At 45.1% G+C, this 18,960-nt stretch overlaps 1 protein-coding gene and 1 long non-coding RNA gene across 2 annotated transcripts in view; one reads left to right on the top strand and one right to left on the bottom strand.

Annotated features, from left to right (window-relative positions):
• Positions 1 to 18,960, bottom strand: part of NRP1 (neuropilin 1) — a 164,341-nt gene that overhangs the window by 75,726 nt on the left and 69,655 nt on the right. The window contains 1 exon segment of the mRNA XM_032779046.2: positions 13,006 to 13,161. Coding sequence (XP_032634937.2) covers positions 13,006 to 13,161 — 156 coding nt within the window.
• LOC142046309 (uncharacterized) lies at positions 11,776 to 15,264 on the top strand. Its single transcript, XR_012655194.1, has 2 exons — positions 11,776 to 12,008; positions 14,713 to 15,264. It is a non-coding gene; the product is annotated as an uncharacterized LOC142046309 (long non-coding RNA).

Here is an 18,960-nt window from a genome sequence, read left to right as displayed (position 1 = left end):
TATTTATGAATTTTATTATTTATTTTTTTTTTTATGTTAACTGGATTTATCTTTAATCTTATACTGTTATTTGGTAGTGGGATTGGTAGGTTTTCCTTTGTGCCATTCATGATATGATATGGTCCTGCAGTTAGTAAACCAGTGTGGTCACCTATTTAATCTTTAAAAAATCAACGTTTTGTAACGTTGGTGAACTCGCAATGTGTGTAGTATAAGAGGTAATTAAATTAACTCAGGGCCTAGTAATAACTGGTTGTACACAGGGTAACACTGTAGGAGTGGAATTTTAATGGGATGTATGAATTGAATGGTTTTAATGTGATATTGCCGCAGCTAGCAACAGTTTGCAAATGTGTTTTTGCCTGTGTCAAAATTTTTGATTTTTCAGGTAAATAAAAACAAGCACCCTTTAATTCATGTTAAGTATGCCTTTGGCTGGATAACGATAATAAATTCAATTTATGGTAATTGCTGTCTATTTTTCTGGTCCTTCCTGGGATACTGTAGTGTGAGGTGCCTTCGCTTTTGTTCCCAATTTCCTCTATGGGGTTGATGCTCTCCTGGCGAGGGGACTTTTACATCTCCCATGATTAGAGTTTGCAACTTTTTAGTCGTTAACAAAATCAAATGCCTCCTAGCCCCATCCCTTCCCTCGGAGGGCCCCGTCCTCAGGGCACCTACATTTTCCACTACTCTCCCCCTACTCTACTACACTCTCCTCCCTCCACCATTCCACTCTTTTGCCCACAGTCACCGCCCCCTCTTCCCCGGGCCATTGTGGGTCTTGAGTGCATACAGGTGGTGCTTTAGGAGTTTTCGGTAGTGGGCAGCAACATTGGACTCCAGGGTTCCCTTTGTTCTAGGGAGTTGGATAACTGCTGGCCACTTCCGGGGTCGTTAGTTTGTTCTCTCAGTTGCTCAGCCAGGATATAGGTAGGGTCTAGCTCCCTTTTAGCGCCGCAAGGCATTCGGCTGACCTAGTACTTTTAAAGGCTCTGGTCAGCAGTGGTGACTGATAGCCGGCCTATGTATTGTGGTCCCTCTTCATGCAGGTGTTCTGTGTAAAGTTGCTGGCACGCTCGTCACCCTACCCATGTTTTGTACCACTCTCCCCAAATCCTGAGCACCAAGTCAGTCCAGTTTACAATTGGTGCAGTTTGGGTGCTGGGCCACCTATTAGGGGGGTCCTATTAGTTAGGACCTGTCTACCATCCATTCAGTCTGGATCTGGTCTCCTTCGCTCAGGGTCAGTTACCTAACTCACTCCCAGGTTTCTGGCTGTGGGTGAGTGGTTCTCTCTACCGCTCCGGTCTGCAGCTCGCCACCTGGAGTCAGGCTCTTGGCTATTGCTCAGGCTGGGTGCATGACTCTGGCTTCTCGGGGGCCAGTGGGTATTTATCCTGGCAGGATCTTGGGGGTTTGTCTGGATGGGGTCTGCCCCCTGGCCCAGTGGTCTCTGCTGTTCCACCAAGTGTGGGGGATCCTCCCTATCTGCCAGGGCTGAAGATGCCTGGGGACTTGTGCAGGAGGACTGATGGCAGTCTCAGTCCCAATGGGTTTGAGGGAGAGTGGTTCACTGGGTTGTTGAGGGGATATGGGCTTGGGGTCTACCATGACAAGGTGTGTGTTCGGGAGGGAACCCAGCCTGATCATTGGCTTTGCTTTCCTGCGCCAGGCCTTGGTGCTGACTGCATTGCTTCCCATAGGGGCTGTTGTAATCCTGTCCTAGGGATTCCGACTCCATGCCATATCTGCTGGCTCAACCCCCGCAGACTATTGTGTCACCTGTCTATATTCGGGCTGGTTGTAGTGATCTGGGTGGCGGGCATCAGGTTTCTTGTATGAGATGGGGGAATTGTGGGTTTTGGGGGCCTTGGGCAGTGTGTTGGGTGCTGGGGTGTGGGAGTGCTGTCGTAGTAAGTGGGTGGGGGAAGTCTGTGGTTATTTGGGCTTGGGCTACTGGACTCAGTGTGGGGGTTTTGTGTGTTGTGGATGCTGTGCATTGTGTCTATGGAGGGTGCTGTGGTGGTGGAGAAGCCACTTGCGGCAATGTATGGATTCAGGGGTGCTTGCTGGGTTCTATAGTGGGTGTGTTATGCATTTGGAGGGTTCTGCTGGTTGCAGTGTTGTCTATTGGTGGCACTTTATGCAGGTTGTGTGTGGAATGTGTGTGGAGGGGTCTCTGGAGCTATGGTGCTGCCCTGGGCATAGCAGCTTCTGGGGGGCTATCTGGGATTGTGGATGGGTTTCTGTGTGGGGATTCAGGCAGGAGTGCAATAGGGGTCTTGTTGAGCGAGTGGTCTCTTGGGGCAGGGGGTTTTTGGGCTAGGGGGGTTGGTTTTGTGGGGGCACGGGCATGGGTCCATCCCTGGAGGGGAAGGGGTTTAGCGTGCCAACGTGCATTGTTCTGGCAGCTGCTGGCTCATTTGTAAACAGTAGCCCATGCATGGATGGTTGGTGGTGCGGGAGCATTTCCGCCGCCGCACTCTGTGCTCCCCTTTCCCTGGTGGCCAGGACTCGTTTCGCTTGGACCCTCCCCCAGACTCATCTCCTTGCTCCATTGCGGGGCCCACTATATATGCTTTGGTCACCATACCCAATAATATATTAATCCCAACCCGTTGACCACAGTTCTTTGTGGGATGCCCTCTGGATTCTCTAGGCTGAGGCTTAGTATATTGATTCCGCTGGTGGGTTATTTAGTATGCGTGTTGCCTTTTAGCTTGGATGCCAGTAGAGACTCTTGTATATGGTTTAACCAATTAGGAGTGCGTAAACAAAGAACACCCTTATTAGCACGGATTTAAACAAGAAATTCTGTTTCTGTGTGTGTTACTGAACCTTTTTTACTGTTTTCATGTGGAATATATGTGATATTTCTATTATATATATACCATTCATACATACATATAATCTGCACACTCACTTAGGCTCTTGGTCCATGTAGCTCGTTAGGTTGATTTATACTTACATTTGCTTCAGGTGGGGTATTGAAAGGGTCACATCCCTGAGCTATGCGCAGTTAAACTAACCCCATTGTGAGTCATACGGGGTATGTCTACCACTACGGATTTCTCTGAATTTTCAGATTCGATTTTGGTCAATTCCTGATTTGTATTTAAAGTTGACTGCATTGCCTTAGCCACATCTAGATTTCATTCTGCACGTGTGTTTTTTCCCCATTTTTGTCCTGAGTGGCTAGCTCGGAGTCCGGTACCTTTGCACTTTGCGTTGCTAATTCCATTGTGTTCCTTTTCATGTCTCCCCCGCCTATTGGTTCTGGGTTTGAGATCCCAGTGCCTGATGGTGGCAAATAACTTTCTTTTTATTTGTCGGTCTGGTGTGTAGGTCTTGGTTGTCGTACAGTCCTCACCTCCTTCCCTCCGTCGAGTGTGAGCAATGGCAGGTACAAACCATATTCAATATGCCTTTTTTCTGGTTGAAACTTTGCAGACGCTCATACCACTTCGGTGCAGCATGGATGCCTGCTTAGTCTCAAGGACTAGCAATCATTGAACATTGTAACACCTGTCTTACATTATCGTTGCAGTCTTACGGTGACAGGACTCTTGAAAAAATTACAAACAGGCCGAGGAGGATGGCTGGCTACAGAGTCAGGCAATGAGAGTGGATGAGGACATGGACACAGAATTATCTTTCTCGAACTGCGTGGCCCTCCGCGCATTGGGAGATCATGCCTGTTAATGGGGCAGTTTTTAGCCGTCTGGAACGGTCTGATTTTCTGGTGCCCTGGGAATTGACAAGCAGACACTGGTGCGGGATTCGCTTGTTGTTTGCAGGGTTCTGTGATGTATTCCCAGTGGGTCTTTGCGAATACTTTCTACATGTCATAATGGCACTTTCACTGAACTTTTGTGGACTTGCCTTCTCCCCTGCCCTGATAGTGCTGGGAATACCTATAATAGAGGTAGCTCCTCATCGCAGGTTGAGATGGTGGTTTGTGGCAGATAGCCTTGTGTAAGCTGTGGCAAATCTCGCAGCTATCGGTCATATTGGGAATCCATTTGAGATTGCGGGAATTAATACTATACTGTTGCGTGTGCTTGCTTTGTGATGTTCAAGTAGCCAAGCAATTCACTGAGCTTTTAGCTGCTGCTTATCTTAAGGTAGTGATCTCTGGGTAAATGTGCAGGTTCGTAGTAGATGGTTTTGCTTGCAATGGTATTTCTCCTACTGTTGGTGGTTGGGCTTAATAGATGTGGAACTCCATTAGTCCCTGTTCTTTTGGCATGGTTTTTTCTGCTCCAGGGGCAGCCTAGTACTAATACCGCAAGGTCGTGGTATCCTTGTCCAATGGTGCTGCATAAGCTACTTGGTGGATTTCATCAAGGGGTGACGTTGTTCACACGTATTATAGCTTGGTGTTATTTATGGCCTAGGGAAGGATGTGAGGCTTCATATCTTTTTCTAGGATACACTAAATCTTTCAATTATGGGTTTTGCAGCAAGGATTTACGTTTCCATGACATAGAATTATAACCGTTGGTGGGATGTTCCTAAATGTCTTATAGTTTTCCCTTTGGGGGACCAGCTAGCCCTTAATGCCTATGGTCATGAAGCTCATACACAGGCAGACTGGACAGTAGTAAGGAGCCTGTTCACTACAGGTGAGTCAAGTCCTAGATGGTCGGTTAGAATGTGCTATTTTGGACATTTTAAGGGTCGCTGGCGCACAAGCTTGCTGACTTGCTCAGAATACCTCAGCCAAAAGCCGTGATGTGACTTATCTTTGTAACTGTTGTTCTTCAGAGATGTGGTAGTGCCTATCTTCTCGTTATAGGTGTTGGTGCACTGCGTTAGCACGTTCGTCAAGGATAGAGGATTTTTAGCCTACTAGTCAACACACAAGTGCGGTAGGCTGGGTGCGACCCTGAGAGTTGTTGGCGCACTTATTTGGCGCGTGATTAATTTACTCCACAGCCGACTCAGCACCTTCGAGTTCTCTTTTCTGCCGGTCTTACTTCGACAGAGGGTGAAGGAGGGTGGCATTTGGTAATGGAATATGATGCAACACATCTGAAGGAACTAATCTCAGTTCAAATGTGTGAGTAAACTGTGCTTTTCTTTCTATCGGAGCGTTGCTTTTGCTCATATCCTATTTCCAGTTAGTGATTCCAGAGCGCTTATGTAGTGCCGGTGGGAGTCGGAGGTGAATTGGAGAATTGTGTAAACGCGAGTGCAGTGTTGGATATTTCTACTGTTGAACCAGAGTGCACTCTTACATTGTGCCGGAGTAATCAAAGCTTAAGGGTATGGCTGGGGACATTGGAGCTGGCATTAGCATCTCTATGAGTAGGGTACAATGCGGCCCAGGCATAGGCGGCGATGAAGGCCTTTGGAGGTCTGGCTAGAATCTTAGTTTGATGTGGCTTGGTGGATAATGTGGAAGCATCAAAATTAACAATGTGCAGGTGCACGTCATCCATCAGGATGAGATCCTTGAGAGAGTACAGGTAGGCTTTTCCTATCGGGTCTGAACTCGACCGAGAGTTGAGGTCGTGTTACGAAATGATTTTGTACGCCTACATAAATGCGAGCACCTACCAGAATCCAGGGGATGGTTTGAAATGAAGCCATGAGATTCGCTTCCTCTACGTGTAAACGAGGTTTGGTAGGAAGCTCTGGCATCTTTTTTCTCCTCATCATAAACTTATCAACTGTCACCAGTTGTGCTTATAATTTAAGGGCTCAGCAAGGCTTGTTGATTTGCCACGCAGAGCTATAGGCCCCTGCAGGTGTACTTCGCTCGGTAGATTTCATTTATTTGGAGTATGGGTTATTCGTGCCTAGCCCCTTTTCCGATTCTTCAGGGGTGGTGCCTGCTGGCTCATGCTGTTCCCTTTCTTTATATGGGATTTCTTGAATACGGGTACTATTGATGAGCAGGTTGATGGAGGACTAGACGTAATATAGTTCGTTATAGACCCTCCATAGGAGTATTCGGGCATTTCGCTCTGGTAGATTCGTTTCCACTTAATAAACTAAATGGGTTAGGGCCCCTCTTTAGTTGCGGCAACCGCGAATTTAGATATGTTTCCAACTATCTCGGGTCTTCCCCTTATCTTGGGGATCCTTGCACCTTGGTAATGGTCACATTTGTAGTTTGCTACTTCCTCCTTGGAGGTTGTCTCTGGATGGGCTCTTTTTAGGTTGTTGTGTGGGCCACTATCAGTAATCTCGCTTTTTTGTTCTTTTTTTTACTTGATGCTTTTTGAGCTTGTCCACGTGGGATAGAACGACTTGGATGTTCGTGTCCGTGGTTATGGCCTTATGGAGTGTGTCTGAAAAAATCTGAGAGTTCTTTTGACTCTACTGTTACCTGTGCCTCAACTGTTTTTGGTACGGGGAACTCTTTTTTTATGTGTTATTTTGGTACCAGAAGGCGTCTTCGTATCTTCGTGGTATCCTGATGAGGATTTCCGGACTGCGACTCAGTGTCAGTATGGGTTGCCGGTATGTGTCAACCGAGACTCGATTATGGTCTGGTGGTTTTATGTGGCTACGGGAGTTCACTTTGGTGTCTTTTGGTTAGTCTGTTATGGTGTTGCCAGGAGGCCATGGATTACTTGTTGTTTGTCCGAGTATTAGGTGCAGTTCTTGTGAAAGGGGTACATCCACCAGGTTGCTCTTTGGCAGTAGGTCCTTTTTTGGATATTATATTCCGATGATTGGGAGTTTTGGAGAACATGCTTCTGGGATGCAAGTGGGATTGTGGTGCTGGGGTTGTTTTCTGATAGGGGACCTGGGTGCTGGTTCTTGCGGGAACCACGCTTTATTAATTAGGGTTGTCACTCTTTGGCTCTTATTGGCTGACAGAGAGATGGTTTGTATTCATAGGGGATGGCGGTTTTTGGCCAAAGATGACGGTATTACTCTTGGGCCACCTGTGCCTGTGTGCCGTCGTATTTGGGTTCATGGCATAAGGATCTACTCTTTCATGGCAATGAGATTCCCCTCACCCGTTCTGGGATTTGGGTTCATGCGGTTGGTATTGGGGGAACCTAGTTAAGCCCATACCACTCAGCGGGTCTCATCAAGAAAGCTGGGTAGGCCCTGGTATTTCGTACGGCCCTGTTGTTGACCGGGATTATTTGCGTGCTTGTACGCTTCAGGTGCCTGATGTGTCCCCTTTTTTGTTTTTTTGGGTTGCCGGCTGATTCTGAGCTTAGAGTACCCTCTGGCTTGGCATGTGGTCAGTTGCCACTGGAAGTCAGCAGGTTAGCCCTAGGGAGATAACCTTTTGGGCGTGCGGCCTCTGGTGGATGCAGTCAGGCACTGGATTCGACGGCCCTTTTGTGTGGACCGTGGTATTTCGATCTTTGATAGTTTTTGTCCCGATTGTCGTCCCTCTCGGTGCTCTTACGGCATTTTGTTGGTCTCGTGACTTGGTGCGTAGCTGACTTTAGTATTTGAAGTGTCTTCTTGGTCTTTGCTGGGTTGCCGTTGGCACTGGGATTGTCAGCAGGACGGGGAGGCTACCACGGCGGCTGTCGGTCGGGAGCTGTCAGGGCTACTTGGCATGGAGTGAGTTGGGTCTTTCTCAAGTCTGGAGAGATTGGTAAGTGCGATTGTTGACTTCATTTCTTTGAGGTTGCTTGGCGACAGCCGTTTTTTGGTTGGTTCGATGGAGTCTCACTGGCAGTGCAGCTTGTGGTCTTTGTCGGGTTAGTGTTGGAGGCGTCTTTTTCTTGTCTCCCACCGGATTGTGAAGGCTCTCTCAGGTTGCGAGGTGTTTTGAGGCTGGAAAGTTGAAAGTCCTTGCTTCTTAATTTTGTTCTTGGACTAACAAGATCCTTGCAAATGGGTTTTTGGCACTTAGTTTCTTGTGGAGTTGCCGATTTCTCTTTATGCATCTCTTCAAACAGGTAGTCTGTGCTTTTAGGATTTCTTGAACGGCATCTGGCTTATGGTGGCAGGCGAGGCACAGTTAAAACCAGTGAGCCAGTATGGTGTGGCTCTGACCTGTGGTGCGAGTGGAAGGGTGTTCTTTACTTCCCCAATACCCCTCGCTAACTCTTACTAAACTATCTATGCAAGTTTAAAGAAAAACGTATTGTATATATATAAAGTGTGATTTATAATATATAACTATTCTACACAAAGAACTACGAAGTACTGCTTATGGGGAAGTGTAGAGGTCAGGCTTAAGCCGCACTTCTCACGTGTCTCCCATTTACGATCCGACACATGGCGATAAGAGAATCTGAAAGGTGTTGGCGTGTTTGGTGGCTGGTGGGTATTATATCCAGGGCCAGCCATTTTTAGTGGTTGCACTCCTCAGGGGTTTTTTTTTTTCTCCCAGCCGATCTCCATACGAGTGTTGCTAGCTGGTTAAAAATCTTCCGACGAATCGTTGACGCGGTGCGCCACTACAATCTCTACTTGGTATGGATATATGGTAGCATAGGCACTTCGAATGAAGAATCATATTTCCCATGTTATTGTAGCCTGTTGCTGGTGTGCCTCACTGTCTCTGTTGTAGGAGTAAGGGGGTGAGTGAGGACTCTTTATGGCTAGGGTGGGAGTGTTGAGGCAAATTCGTCTTTTGGGCCACTTAGTATGTGCAACCGACACCTAGGTTTGTATTTTCTACATTGCGATTTAGTAAAGCACACCAGGATGCGCCTGTGCATTCATGAGATAGTAAGCTTTGAAAACAGTTTCTATGACTGGTCCAGGCTTACTGGTGTTTTTTTTTTTTTTTTGTGTAAAGTTTTTCTGTGTTGTTTCTCCTTTTTGATGAAAACCTGCCCTTTGATGACTCTATTCTTGTAATGAATCTCATTCTCTGTAAGCAACCCACCTTCCCCCTTTGATCATAGCTTGCTTTCAAAGGAAATAAAGTCGCTATCATTTAAAAATCACGCATTCTTTATTAATTGATTATAAAAAGAGGGAGAGAACTGACAAGGTAGCCCGGTGGGGTTTGGGAGGAGGATAGGAGGGAAGGAAAAGGCCACTAAAAAAGTTCAAAATAATGACAGCCTTTTGCTTAGGCTGTCCACTGGTGTGGAGTGGGAGGGTGCACGGAGCCTCCCCCACCACATTTTTACACGTCTGAGTGAGGAGGCTTTGGAACTTGGGGAGGGGGGCAGTTATAGAGGGGCTGCAGCAGCACTCTGTGATTCTGCTGCTGTTCCTGAAGCTCCACCAGATACTGGGCCATGTCCATTTTCTCACGCAGCAGCCTCAGGTGTTGCATCCTGCCTCCTCTGATCTTCCTGTTGCCACCTCTCATCTTGAGCATCTCTCATCTCCTCACGTTGGTCCCTCATGTCCTCACGTTGGTCCCTCCTGTCCTCACGTTCACTGGCATCTTTCCTGTACGTTGATACTGTGTCCTTCCGCTCATTCAGATGAGCACTTTCATTGTGGGTGGATTCCATGATTTCAGAGAACATTTCGTCTTGCATCTGGTTTTCTTGCTGCCTTATCTAAGATAGCCTTTGGGACGGAGAAGGGAGGCTTGAAAAATTTGTAGCTGCTGGAGGGAGGGAAAAAAGGGAGAGAACTATTTAAAAAGATACATTTTACAGAACAATGCTTATACTCTTTCACGGTGAACAACACTATTCACATTACATAGCACATGAGATTTGTGTACAAGGTCGCATTTTGCATCTTAATATTGAGTGCCTGTGGCTTTGGTGTTAGAGATCACAGACACAGGTCCGGGCAACAGAATTCAGCTTGCATGTGGCCATGGTAAGCCATTGGCTTTTGGCTTCTGCAACCTTCATAAAAGCAACGCCCTCCTTTCCCACATACCAAGCAAAGCCCATTGAGTGCTGTGGTTTTCCTGTTAACATGCAGCAGCAGAAACCAAACTAACCCCCCAACCATCCAGTTCTCTGGGATTGCTTTATCTCTCCCCACACCACGTGGCTGATATCAGGGAAGATCCCTGCAGAAACCAAACTAACCCCACCCTGTCCAATTCTCTGGGATAATCGCTTTACCCCTCCCCCCAATGCATGGCTGGTATCAGGGAAGATCCCTGCTAGCCAAACACGAAAAGCTCAGCGCCAATGCCCCCCTCACCTCCCCCCGCCCCCCTGGCTTGGCTAACTGCAGGGAAGGATTTCTTTTCAGCCACAGACAAACATCCCAGTAGGAATGGCCACCTCTGTCCCCCCTTAATTAAATTCCCGTATTTCAACCAGGTTACCATGAACGATATCACTCTCCTGAGGATAACACAGCGAGATAAAGAACGGATGTTGCTTGAATGCCAGCAATCACCGGGACCATACGTTGCCAGGCTTTGTCAGATTACTTTGTCAGATTACTTGCCACTAGCATGGCATGGTCAAGTGTCCTACCACGGAGGACAGAATAAGGCTGCGGAGCCCAGAAACCTTCTGCAAAGACTTTTGGAGTACCTCCAGGAGAGCTTCATGGAGATGTCCCTGGAGGATTTCCACTCCATCCCCAGATACGTTAACAGACTTTTCCAGGAGCTGTACTGGCCAAGAATGCATCCCAAGTCCTCAGGGCAAATTAATCATTAAAAAAATGCTTGCTTTTAAACCATGTTTTATATTTACAAAGGTACACTCACCAGAGGTCCCTTCCATGGCTTCATGATCTGGGATACTGCCTTGGAAGGGTTGGGAGGGTACTTCATTCAGGCTGAGAAAAAGATCCTGGCTGTTGGGGAGAATGGAGTGCTGTGTGCTCTCCGCAAGCTCGTCCTCATCCTCCTTCTCCTCATCTTCCCCGTCCACAGAATCCTCAGGCATGGCTGAGACTCCCCCTCCTTGGAATCCATGGTCAGAGGTGGGGTAGTGGTGGCGGCTCCCTCTAGAATTGCATGCAGCTCAGCGTAGAAGAGGCATGTTTGTGGCTCTGACCTGGACCTTCCATTTGCTTCTTTGGTTTTCTGGTAGGCTTGTCTGAGCTCCTTAACTTTCATGCGGCACTGTAGTGAGTCCCTATTGTGGCCTCTCTCCATCATGCCGTTGGAGATTTTTGCAAATGTTTTGGCATTTCATCTTTTGAAACGTAGTTCTGCTAGCAGGGAATCCTCTCCCCACACAGTGATCAGATCCAGTACCTCCTGTACGGTCCATGCTGGTGCTCTTTTTCAATTCTCGGACTGCATCGTTACCTGTGCTGATGAGCTCTGCATGGTCACCTGTGCACTCCACACTGGGCAAACAGGAAAAGAAATTCAAAAGTTCGTGGGGCTTTTCCTGTCTACCTGGCCAGTGCATCCGAGTTCAGATTGCTGTCCGGAGTGGTCACAATGGTGCACTGTGGGATAGCTCCCAGAGGCCAATATCATCAAATTGCGGCCACACTAACCCTAATTCGAAATGGCAATGTTGATTTCGGCGCTACTCCCCTCATCGAGGAGGAATACAGAAATTGATTTTAAGAGCCCTTTATGTCGAAGTAAATGGCTTCATTGTGTGGATGGGTGCAGGGTTAATTCTATTTAACGCTGCTAAATTTGACATAAACTCGTAGTGTAGACCAGGCCAACAATTCCCATTGACCTAACTACTGTCTCTCGTAGAGTGGAGTACTTATGTTGACAGGAGAAGACTGCCTGTCGGTGTAGCTGATGTCTTCACTGAAGCACTCAGGTAGTGTAGCTGTGCTGCTGCAGCATTTTAAGTGTAGACAAGCCCTAACATTTTGACTGCACTGTATTTTAAGGGTAAAATTAACCCATGAAGGTTCCAACACAATGGTTGTATAGACAGAAGGAAGGTGGCTGTGGAGCAGGGGCACAGAGATATGCTACATCTCCTGCACCTGAGTAAGAGGCCAATGAATCTAAGGGCAGGTCTTCACTACCCACTGGATCGGTGTGTAGAGATCAATCTATCAGGGATTAATTTATCGTGTCTCATCTAGATGCGGATAAATCGATCCCCGAACGCGCTCCCTGTCAACTCTGGAACTCCAGCTCACGAGAGGCGGAAGCGGAGTCAATGGGGGAGCGGCAGCGGTCAACTCATCGCCATCCTCATGGCCAGGTAAGCTGACCTAAGATACGCCAACTTCAGCTACGCTATTCGCGTAGCTGAAGTTGCCTATCTTAGGTCGACCCCCCCTACACACACACCAGTGTAGACAATGGCTAAAACAACATGCACCAAGTAGCCAGAATATCCCACATTCAGTGTGTACAGGGATAGGAGCCACAGCTCCAGGCTAAGGGGTGGAGTAGCATGCTTTATATACTCTCTGCATGTTGGGTTGGCTTCTGGTCCATTTACTTAGACTTCACATTAAGAAGGGAGAGAATTTCACCCTATGCAAGATAACTCTTGATTCTTCTTTGAGGGAGTATTACATTCATTCTGGGTGAATGTTTGGACCTCATTAGCTGAGACAAAGAGGATACGGTTTGATTAAAAAAGGCCTGAAACCTAAGAGGTCCCTTTGTTTTAAGTTCAAACCAAACAAGGGACCCCACAATGCTGTGGTGTCATGTGAGGCCTCCATTAAACATTGCAGGCTATGTTGTGAGGGTCAGCATTGAAGACATTTGTGATTGACGTTTGGGAGAGAAATCTGTGACAGATTTCAGAATAATGCCAAAGATTTCTTATGATATCGTTTGAGGAAGGCTATGTATGGTAAATCAGTCTTTTTCATCTAGGAACTTGATCATCAAAGTCCACTCCTTCTTGTAACAAAAGAAGAATGAGTTTTTGAAGATTGCAAGCCTTGTTCATATTTCACTGTTTCAGTGCAACGCTTCCACAGCTCATCGGCCCCACGTTACTCTGCCAGCTTAGTTATTTATAACAATTCTTCTACCTTCCAATCTTTATTAAAAAATATAACCACGAGAAAGTGTCTTCTCCTCACATTGATATTCAAAGGTGACCTGCTCAAAAACAAAACAAAAAATCCCAACACCCTGATTATTTAATCAGGGTCTTTAATGTTTCATAGGCCATCCAGTGTGCAAGAAGATATACCAGAATATTTACCAAAGGCCCTCCAGGATAGATAAACACTGACCTTCTGAGACACCATTCTGTAAAATGCTGTAGTTTGCAGAGAATCCCTCTTTTGCTATTGCACTGTCAGCATAAAAAAACATTGAAAGGATTCCAGTTGAAGAGCGCACTCGGCCTGGTGTGTTCTGTCCACAATAACGCCCTATGTGGGGGCCAACTGAAAAAAACAAAGCATAATAGTTCACTACCTTTCTCCTACAACAATAAGTGTCAATACAATAGCCCACCAAAGAGATCGCTCAGCAGGAAATTAGGAGTCCCTGCAACAGTTTAAAATTACTGTCTCCTCAATAGCTTAGTAATAAACGGTAAATTGCTCATCCTGCCATAATAATCTAACTCAGACAATGTTCCAGATAACAAATAAAGCTAAATATAGGGCTAGATTTTCAAAAGGTACAGTTTTTAAAGTTGTCCGTCATGAGCAATGATGGTACAAAATTACATGCACAAAGAAGCAGAAGTATTTTCTGACATGCGATTAAAGCACCTATTGATAACAAGGGGCTCTGAGTGGCCTAGTCTGCACACCCAGCCTACAAGGTGCTGAACAATGTGAATTTCTCCTAAAGAAAAGGAGACTGAGTCTACCCAGCACCTTGCAGAATCAGGCACTTACTGCCCCAGTTTTGCAGGCAACCTTGTCATTAGTTTTTCAGCAAATTTAGAAAAATGTTTTTTTCTCCTGCAATTACATAATGATCAATGAGAAACCCTTGTTTCCTCCTATGAGCTTTTAACAGCTTCTACCAGCTCGTTTCTCCCCTTCACTCAGACACTGGCAAGGAAAAAAAATAAAATGAAGTATGAACATTTCCCTCACCTCTTGCTTTTGAATTCCTTAGAGATATTCATTACAGTTTGAAAGATAAAAAACAAATCCTGATATTTTTCTGCTTAGCTTGTGCAGTGTGATGATTTCCCCCTTTGACTAATCTGGCTACTGCACAACCAATATATAAGGCCTTCCTGTGCTTGTGCATCCCTTTGGATAGAGCCATAAACTGCTGAATAGTGATAAAGCTCTGCTAACAAACATTGAATGTAGTACTAGATTCTATGCAAAAACTTTGCTATAATACCGACAGGCCACAAAACCCACATCTTCAGCCTTCCAGAGCTAAATGATCACACTGCCACATCATCATCGTTGGAAGTCTGGTTAGTTTTCAGTTTAAAACTTAAAATGTTTACAAAGCTTAATTATCAAATATGCAAGGAAAAACATCAGCTAACATAATTTCTCTAGAAATTTACTGGGTTTTGCCAGCAAATAAAACAGTTTCCACTTGGAATAACCTCCACTGCCAGCCACACTTCTCTACTATGCCAGTACTGCCAGAAGGAAGCAGCTTAGATGATGTAGCCCCTTCTGCCAATGTAGGTTTTTTCCCCTCTATCTTCTGGCCACAGTCTTTCAGAATCAGCTTCCAGTTGCCTTGGCAATGCCATCACATTTAAAATAATAGTCACCAGCCAACTCAGACCTTTTTTTCACCATGGCTGCTCTGGATGTATGGATGTAATGGAACATGCTGCAGAGGACATAAATTGGATTCTTTCCTGCCCTGGAAACCATGAAACCACTTATGATCTTATTATTTGAAATGAGAAAGCTGTTCTTCTGGAGCACTAGCAGTACTACTTGTTAAAAAAAAAATTCGTCAGTCTGACTACAGCTTGACCTTTCATTGTCTTTTTTTCCTAGGATGGTAAAACAGCTGTGACTCTGCTCCTTCCCACTATGGCCTTTGATCATTGTAGCCACTGACTTTGCTGAAGACTACAAGAGAACAGGAAAGATGTGGCCTCCATGTTATGGCACTCAGAGTCCCCCTCCCCCATTTCCTGCAGGGAAGAACTCTTTGAAATGGCAAACAAGAGAACTTTGTTTAAAGCACACTCATACTTTAAGATTCACCATGACTCGCTAGCTTATAATTTGTAAAACATATTTGGTAATTCTGCATTTCATTCTTCTGAATATTGCCTCTAGATATCACAGCGCTATTCTCTTTGCTAGCTGCGTAGATTCAGGAGCCAAAATCTTTGCAAAACATGATACAAAGAGGTATTGAATTTTCTCACACAACATGTAAGCCTTAACTTACTGAACTAATGCAATATTGATCCTAGCAGAACTAGATTAAATAGAGCTTCTTATTCTTCTATATAAATACCTACCATATTTTGAGGGCTTTTTTTCCCATTTAAGTCTTGCAGACTTTTGAATGAGAATAAATTACTTATTGCTTATTTAGATGGAATGTGTCTCTCTTTCTTGTAGTGTCCTGCTAATCCTTCCCATTCAGGAGAGAGTGAGCAAATTCTCACTTATGATGTATGTGGCAAAGGAATACACACATTTCAACACAGAGAATGCTTTCCCAAAATCCAGACAGAAGAATACATCTGAATTCTGGACTGCTGATGCTAGAACGATAGACTGTTGGAGACCAGGCCTAGAAATCTGTTGGTAGCCTCCAGCAATAAGGATTTGTGTAATTCTGTTAGCACCCTACATGAGGATCTCGTCCAAATGTGTGTCACTTGGGGTATGTCTACACTTTGAGCTGGTGGTGTTATTCCCAGCTCAAAGACACATACTCAGGTCAGGCTAGGGCACTAAAAATAGAGTAGCTATGCCAGCATTAGCATTGGAAGGGGCTAGCTGCCCCAGGTATATACCCGTCCCAGACCAGAGGCATGTATTCAGGGTGGCTAGTCCCTCCTGTCACACTGCCATAGCTACAATCTAATTTTTAGAGCCCTAGCTCAATCACAGCTAATGTGAATATGTCTTCTCAAGCTGGGAATCACATCCCCAGTCTGAAGTGTAAATACACCCTTGGAATTGATGTAGGCTCATCAGAGGCCATCTGACTTTGTCAACAGGTCAGAGGCATCTGTGCGAGCCCTCCCTGGATTTATCCACTTGGTTGCCAGTGCTCTATCTGTCCCTGAGATTCCTGCCTCCTTTCTCAGCTAGTCTTTATGGGACTGGTGTGATCATAGTGGAAAGGAATTCATTATATTTAGGCTAAAGGGTTGAAGGAGCAGAACCATCCTAAAATGCAGACACTAGTTCTGCCCATTCCAGTTTAAAGCTAGATGTTCTGACTATGTACATGTCAGGAGTTCAGCATTCACAGTGCATGCCTAATGGTTTAACACTCTCACTAGAAAGTCTATTCCTAGTTGTGCTTCCTTTTTCCCTCTGTAAAGATGAAACCACAGAAGAGATGTTGAGTTGAACTATTTTCCCTTGAGGCCATCAGCCTCATCTCAATGTTATATATTTCATGGTTGCCTTTCACATTGGCCTAAGGAGCCAAATTCATATTGTGTTTAAATCCATTGGAAAAAAGTGCCAGTGCTATCCATCTTAAAATACTAATTTAAAGTGTAAATTAATTAGACATCTTAATGAACATTAAAATCTGCTTTTTAAAGTATACTGTATGCCATATAAAGTAGGGCTGTCAAATAATCGCAGTTAATTCACATGATTAACTCAAAAAACTAACTGTGATTACAAAAATTAATTGCAGTTAATTAACTATTTTGGATGTTTTTCTACATTTTCAAATATATTGATTTCAATTACAACACAGAATACAAAGTGAACAGTGCTCACTTTATATTATTTTTATTACAAATATTTGCACTGTAAAAATGATAAAAGAAATAGTATTTTTCAATTCACCTCAGACAAATACTGTAGTGTAATCTCTTCACTGTGAAAATGCATCTTACAAATACAGATTTTTGTATTACAGATTTTTTTTGTTACATAACTGCACTCAAAAACAAAATAATTCAAAACTTGAGAGCCACAAGTCAACTCAGTTCTACTTCTTGTTCAGCCCTTAGCTAAGACAAAGAAGTTTGTTTGCATTTACAGGAGATAATGCTGCCTGCTTCTTAGGGTACGTCTACACTGCACGATTATTTCGAATTAGCTTAAACCGATATTACAAAACAGATCTAATAAAATCGGTTTAGCGCGTCCACAGTGGGATCCCGAAATCGATTGTTTGCGTCCATGGTCCAAAGCTACCATCGATTGTCAGGCGCGGTGCACTGTGGGTAGCTGTTCCTCAGCTATCCCATAGTTCCCACTTCCGTGTTGAGAGCACAGTGCCTGATGGGGCAGAAAACACTGCCCGGGTGGTGCTGGGTACAGCCTCACCCTCCCTTGTGAAGGCAGCAGACAACCCTTTGGCGCCTTTTTCGCGGAGTGCATTGAGCAAACGCCATAGCACAGCAATCTTTCCCTTTTTTTTTTCACGTGGTGGTGGGGGAAAATAATGAGGAGCTGTTCCCTGAACCACGCCAGACACTGTGTTTGAACCTACAGACATTGGAGCTCAGCCAAGAATGCAAATAATTTTCAGAGACTGCTGTGGACTGTGGGATAGCTGGAGTCCTCAGTACCCCTCCCTCCCTTCATGAGCGTCCATTTGAGTCTCTGGCTCCCGTTACGCTTGTCACGCAGCGCTGTGTATCCTGGAGTTTTTTATTCAAACGCTTTGGCATTTCGTGTTCTGTAACGGAGCTGCATACAACAGATTTGTCTCCCCATACAGCGATCAGACCTAGTATCTCCCGTACGGTCTATGTGGAGCTCTTTTTCGATTCAAACTGCATTGCCAGCCGTGCTGATCAGAGCTCCACGCTGGCAAGCAGGAAATGTAATTCAAAAGTTCGCGGGGCTTTTCCTGTTTACCTGCCTGCTGCATCCGAGTTCAGATGCTGTCCAGAGCGGTCAGTGCTGCACTCTGGGAGGCCGCCGCGGAGGCCAATAACGCGATTTCCGTCCACATGAACCCTAATCCGAGTTATCACTATCGAATTTAGCGCTACTCTCTCGTTTGGGAGGAGTTCCGAAATCGATTTAAGGAGCCGTTTAACTCGATATTAATGACAACGTCATGTGAACGGATACAGCGTTAAATCGGTATATCGCCATTAAACCGATTTAAGTCGCAGTGTAGACCTGGTCTTATTTACAATATCACCTGAAAGTGAGAACAGGCATTCGCAGGGCACATTTATAGCCAGCATGGCAAAGTACTTACAGGGCACATATGCTAACATTTGTATGCCCCTTCATGCTTGGCCATCATTCCAGAGGACATGCTTCCGTGTTAAGTATGCTCAGTAAAAAAATGTAAATTAAATTTGTGATTGAACTCCTTGGGAGAGAATTGTATGTCTCCTGGTCTGTTTTACTGCATTCTCCATGTATTTCATGTTCTAGCATTCTCAGATGATGACCCAGAACATGCTGTCATTTAAGAACACTTTCACTGCAGAATTAACAAAATAGAAGAAGTACCAATGTGAGATTCTAAAGATAGTGACAGCACTCAACCCAAGGTTAAGAATCTAAAGTGCTGTCCAAAATCTGAGTGGGAGAAGGTGTGGAGCATGCTTTCAGATGTTTTAAAAAAGCAACATTCTGATGTGGAAACTACAGAACCTGAACCACCAAAACAGAAAATCAACCTTCTGCTGGTGGCATCTGACTCAGATGATGAAATGAATGTGTATCAGTTCGCACTGCTTGGGTTGTTATTGAGCAGAACCTGTCATCAGCATGGACGCATGTCCTCGGAATAGTGGTTGAAGCATGATAGGACATATGAATCTTTAGCACATCTGGCACATAAATATCTTGCACGCCAGCTACAACAGTGCCATGCGAATGCCTGTCTCACTTTCAGGTGACAGTGTAAACAAGAAGCGAGCAGCATTATCTACTGCAAATGTAAACAACCTTGTTTGTCTGAGCGATTGGCTGAACAAGAAGTAGGACTGAGTGCACTTGTAGGATCTAAAGTTTTACACTGTTTTATTTTTGAATGAGGTTATTTTTATACCTAATTCTATATTTGTAAGTTCAGCTGTCACGATAGAAATTGCACTACAGTACTTGTATGAGCTGAATTGA

Source organism: Chelonoidis abingdonii, chromosome 2 (assembly GCF_003597395.2).
Source record: "Chelonoidis abingdonii isolate Lonesome George chromosome 2, CheloAbing_2.0, whole genome shotgun sequence".
NCBI lineage: Eukaryota > Metazoa > Chordata > Testudines > Testudinidae > Chelonoidis > Chelonoidis abingdonii.
This window is presented reverse-complemented; position numbering and strand designations above follow the sequence as displayed.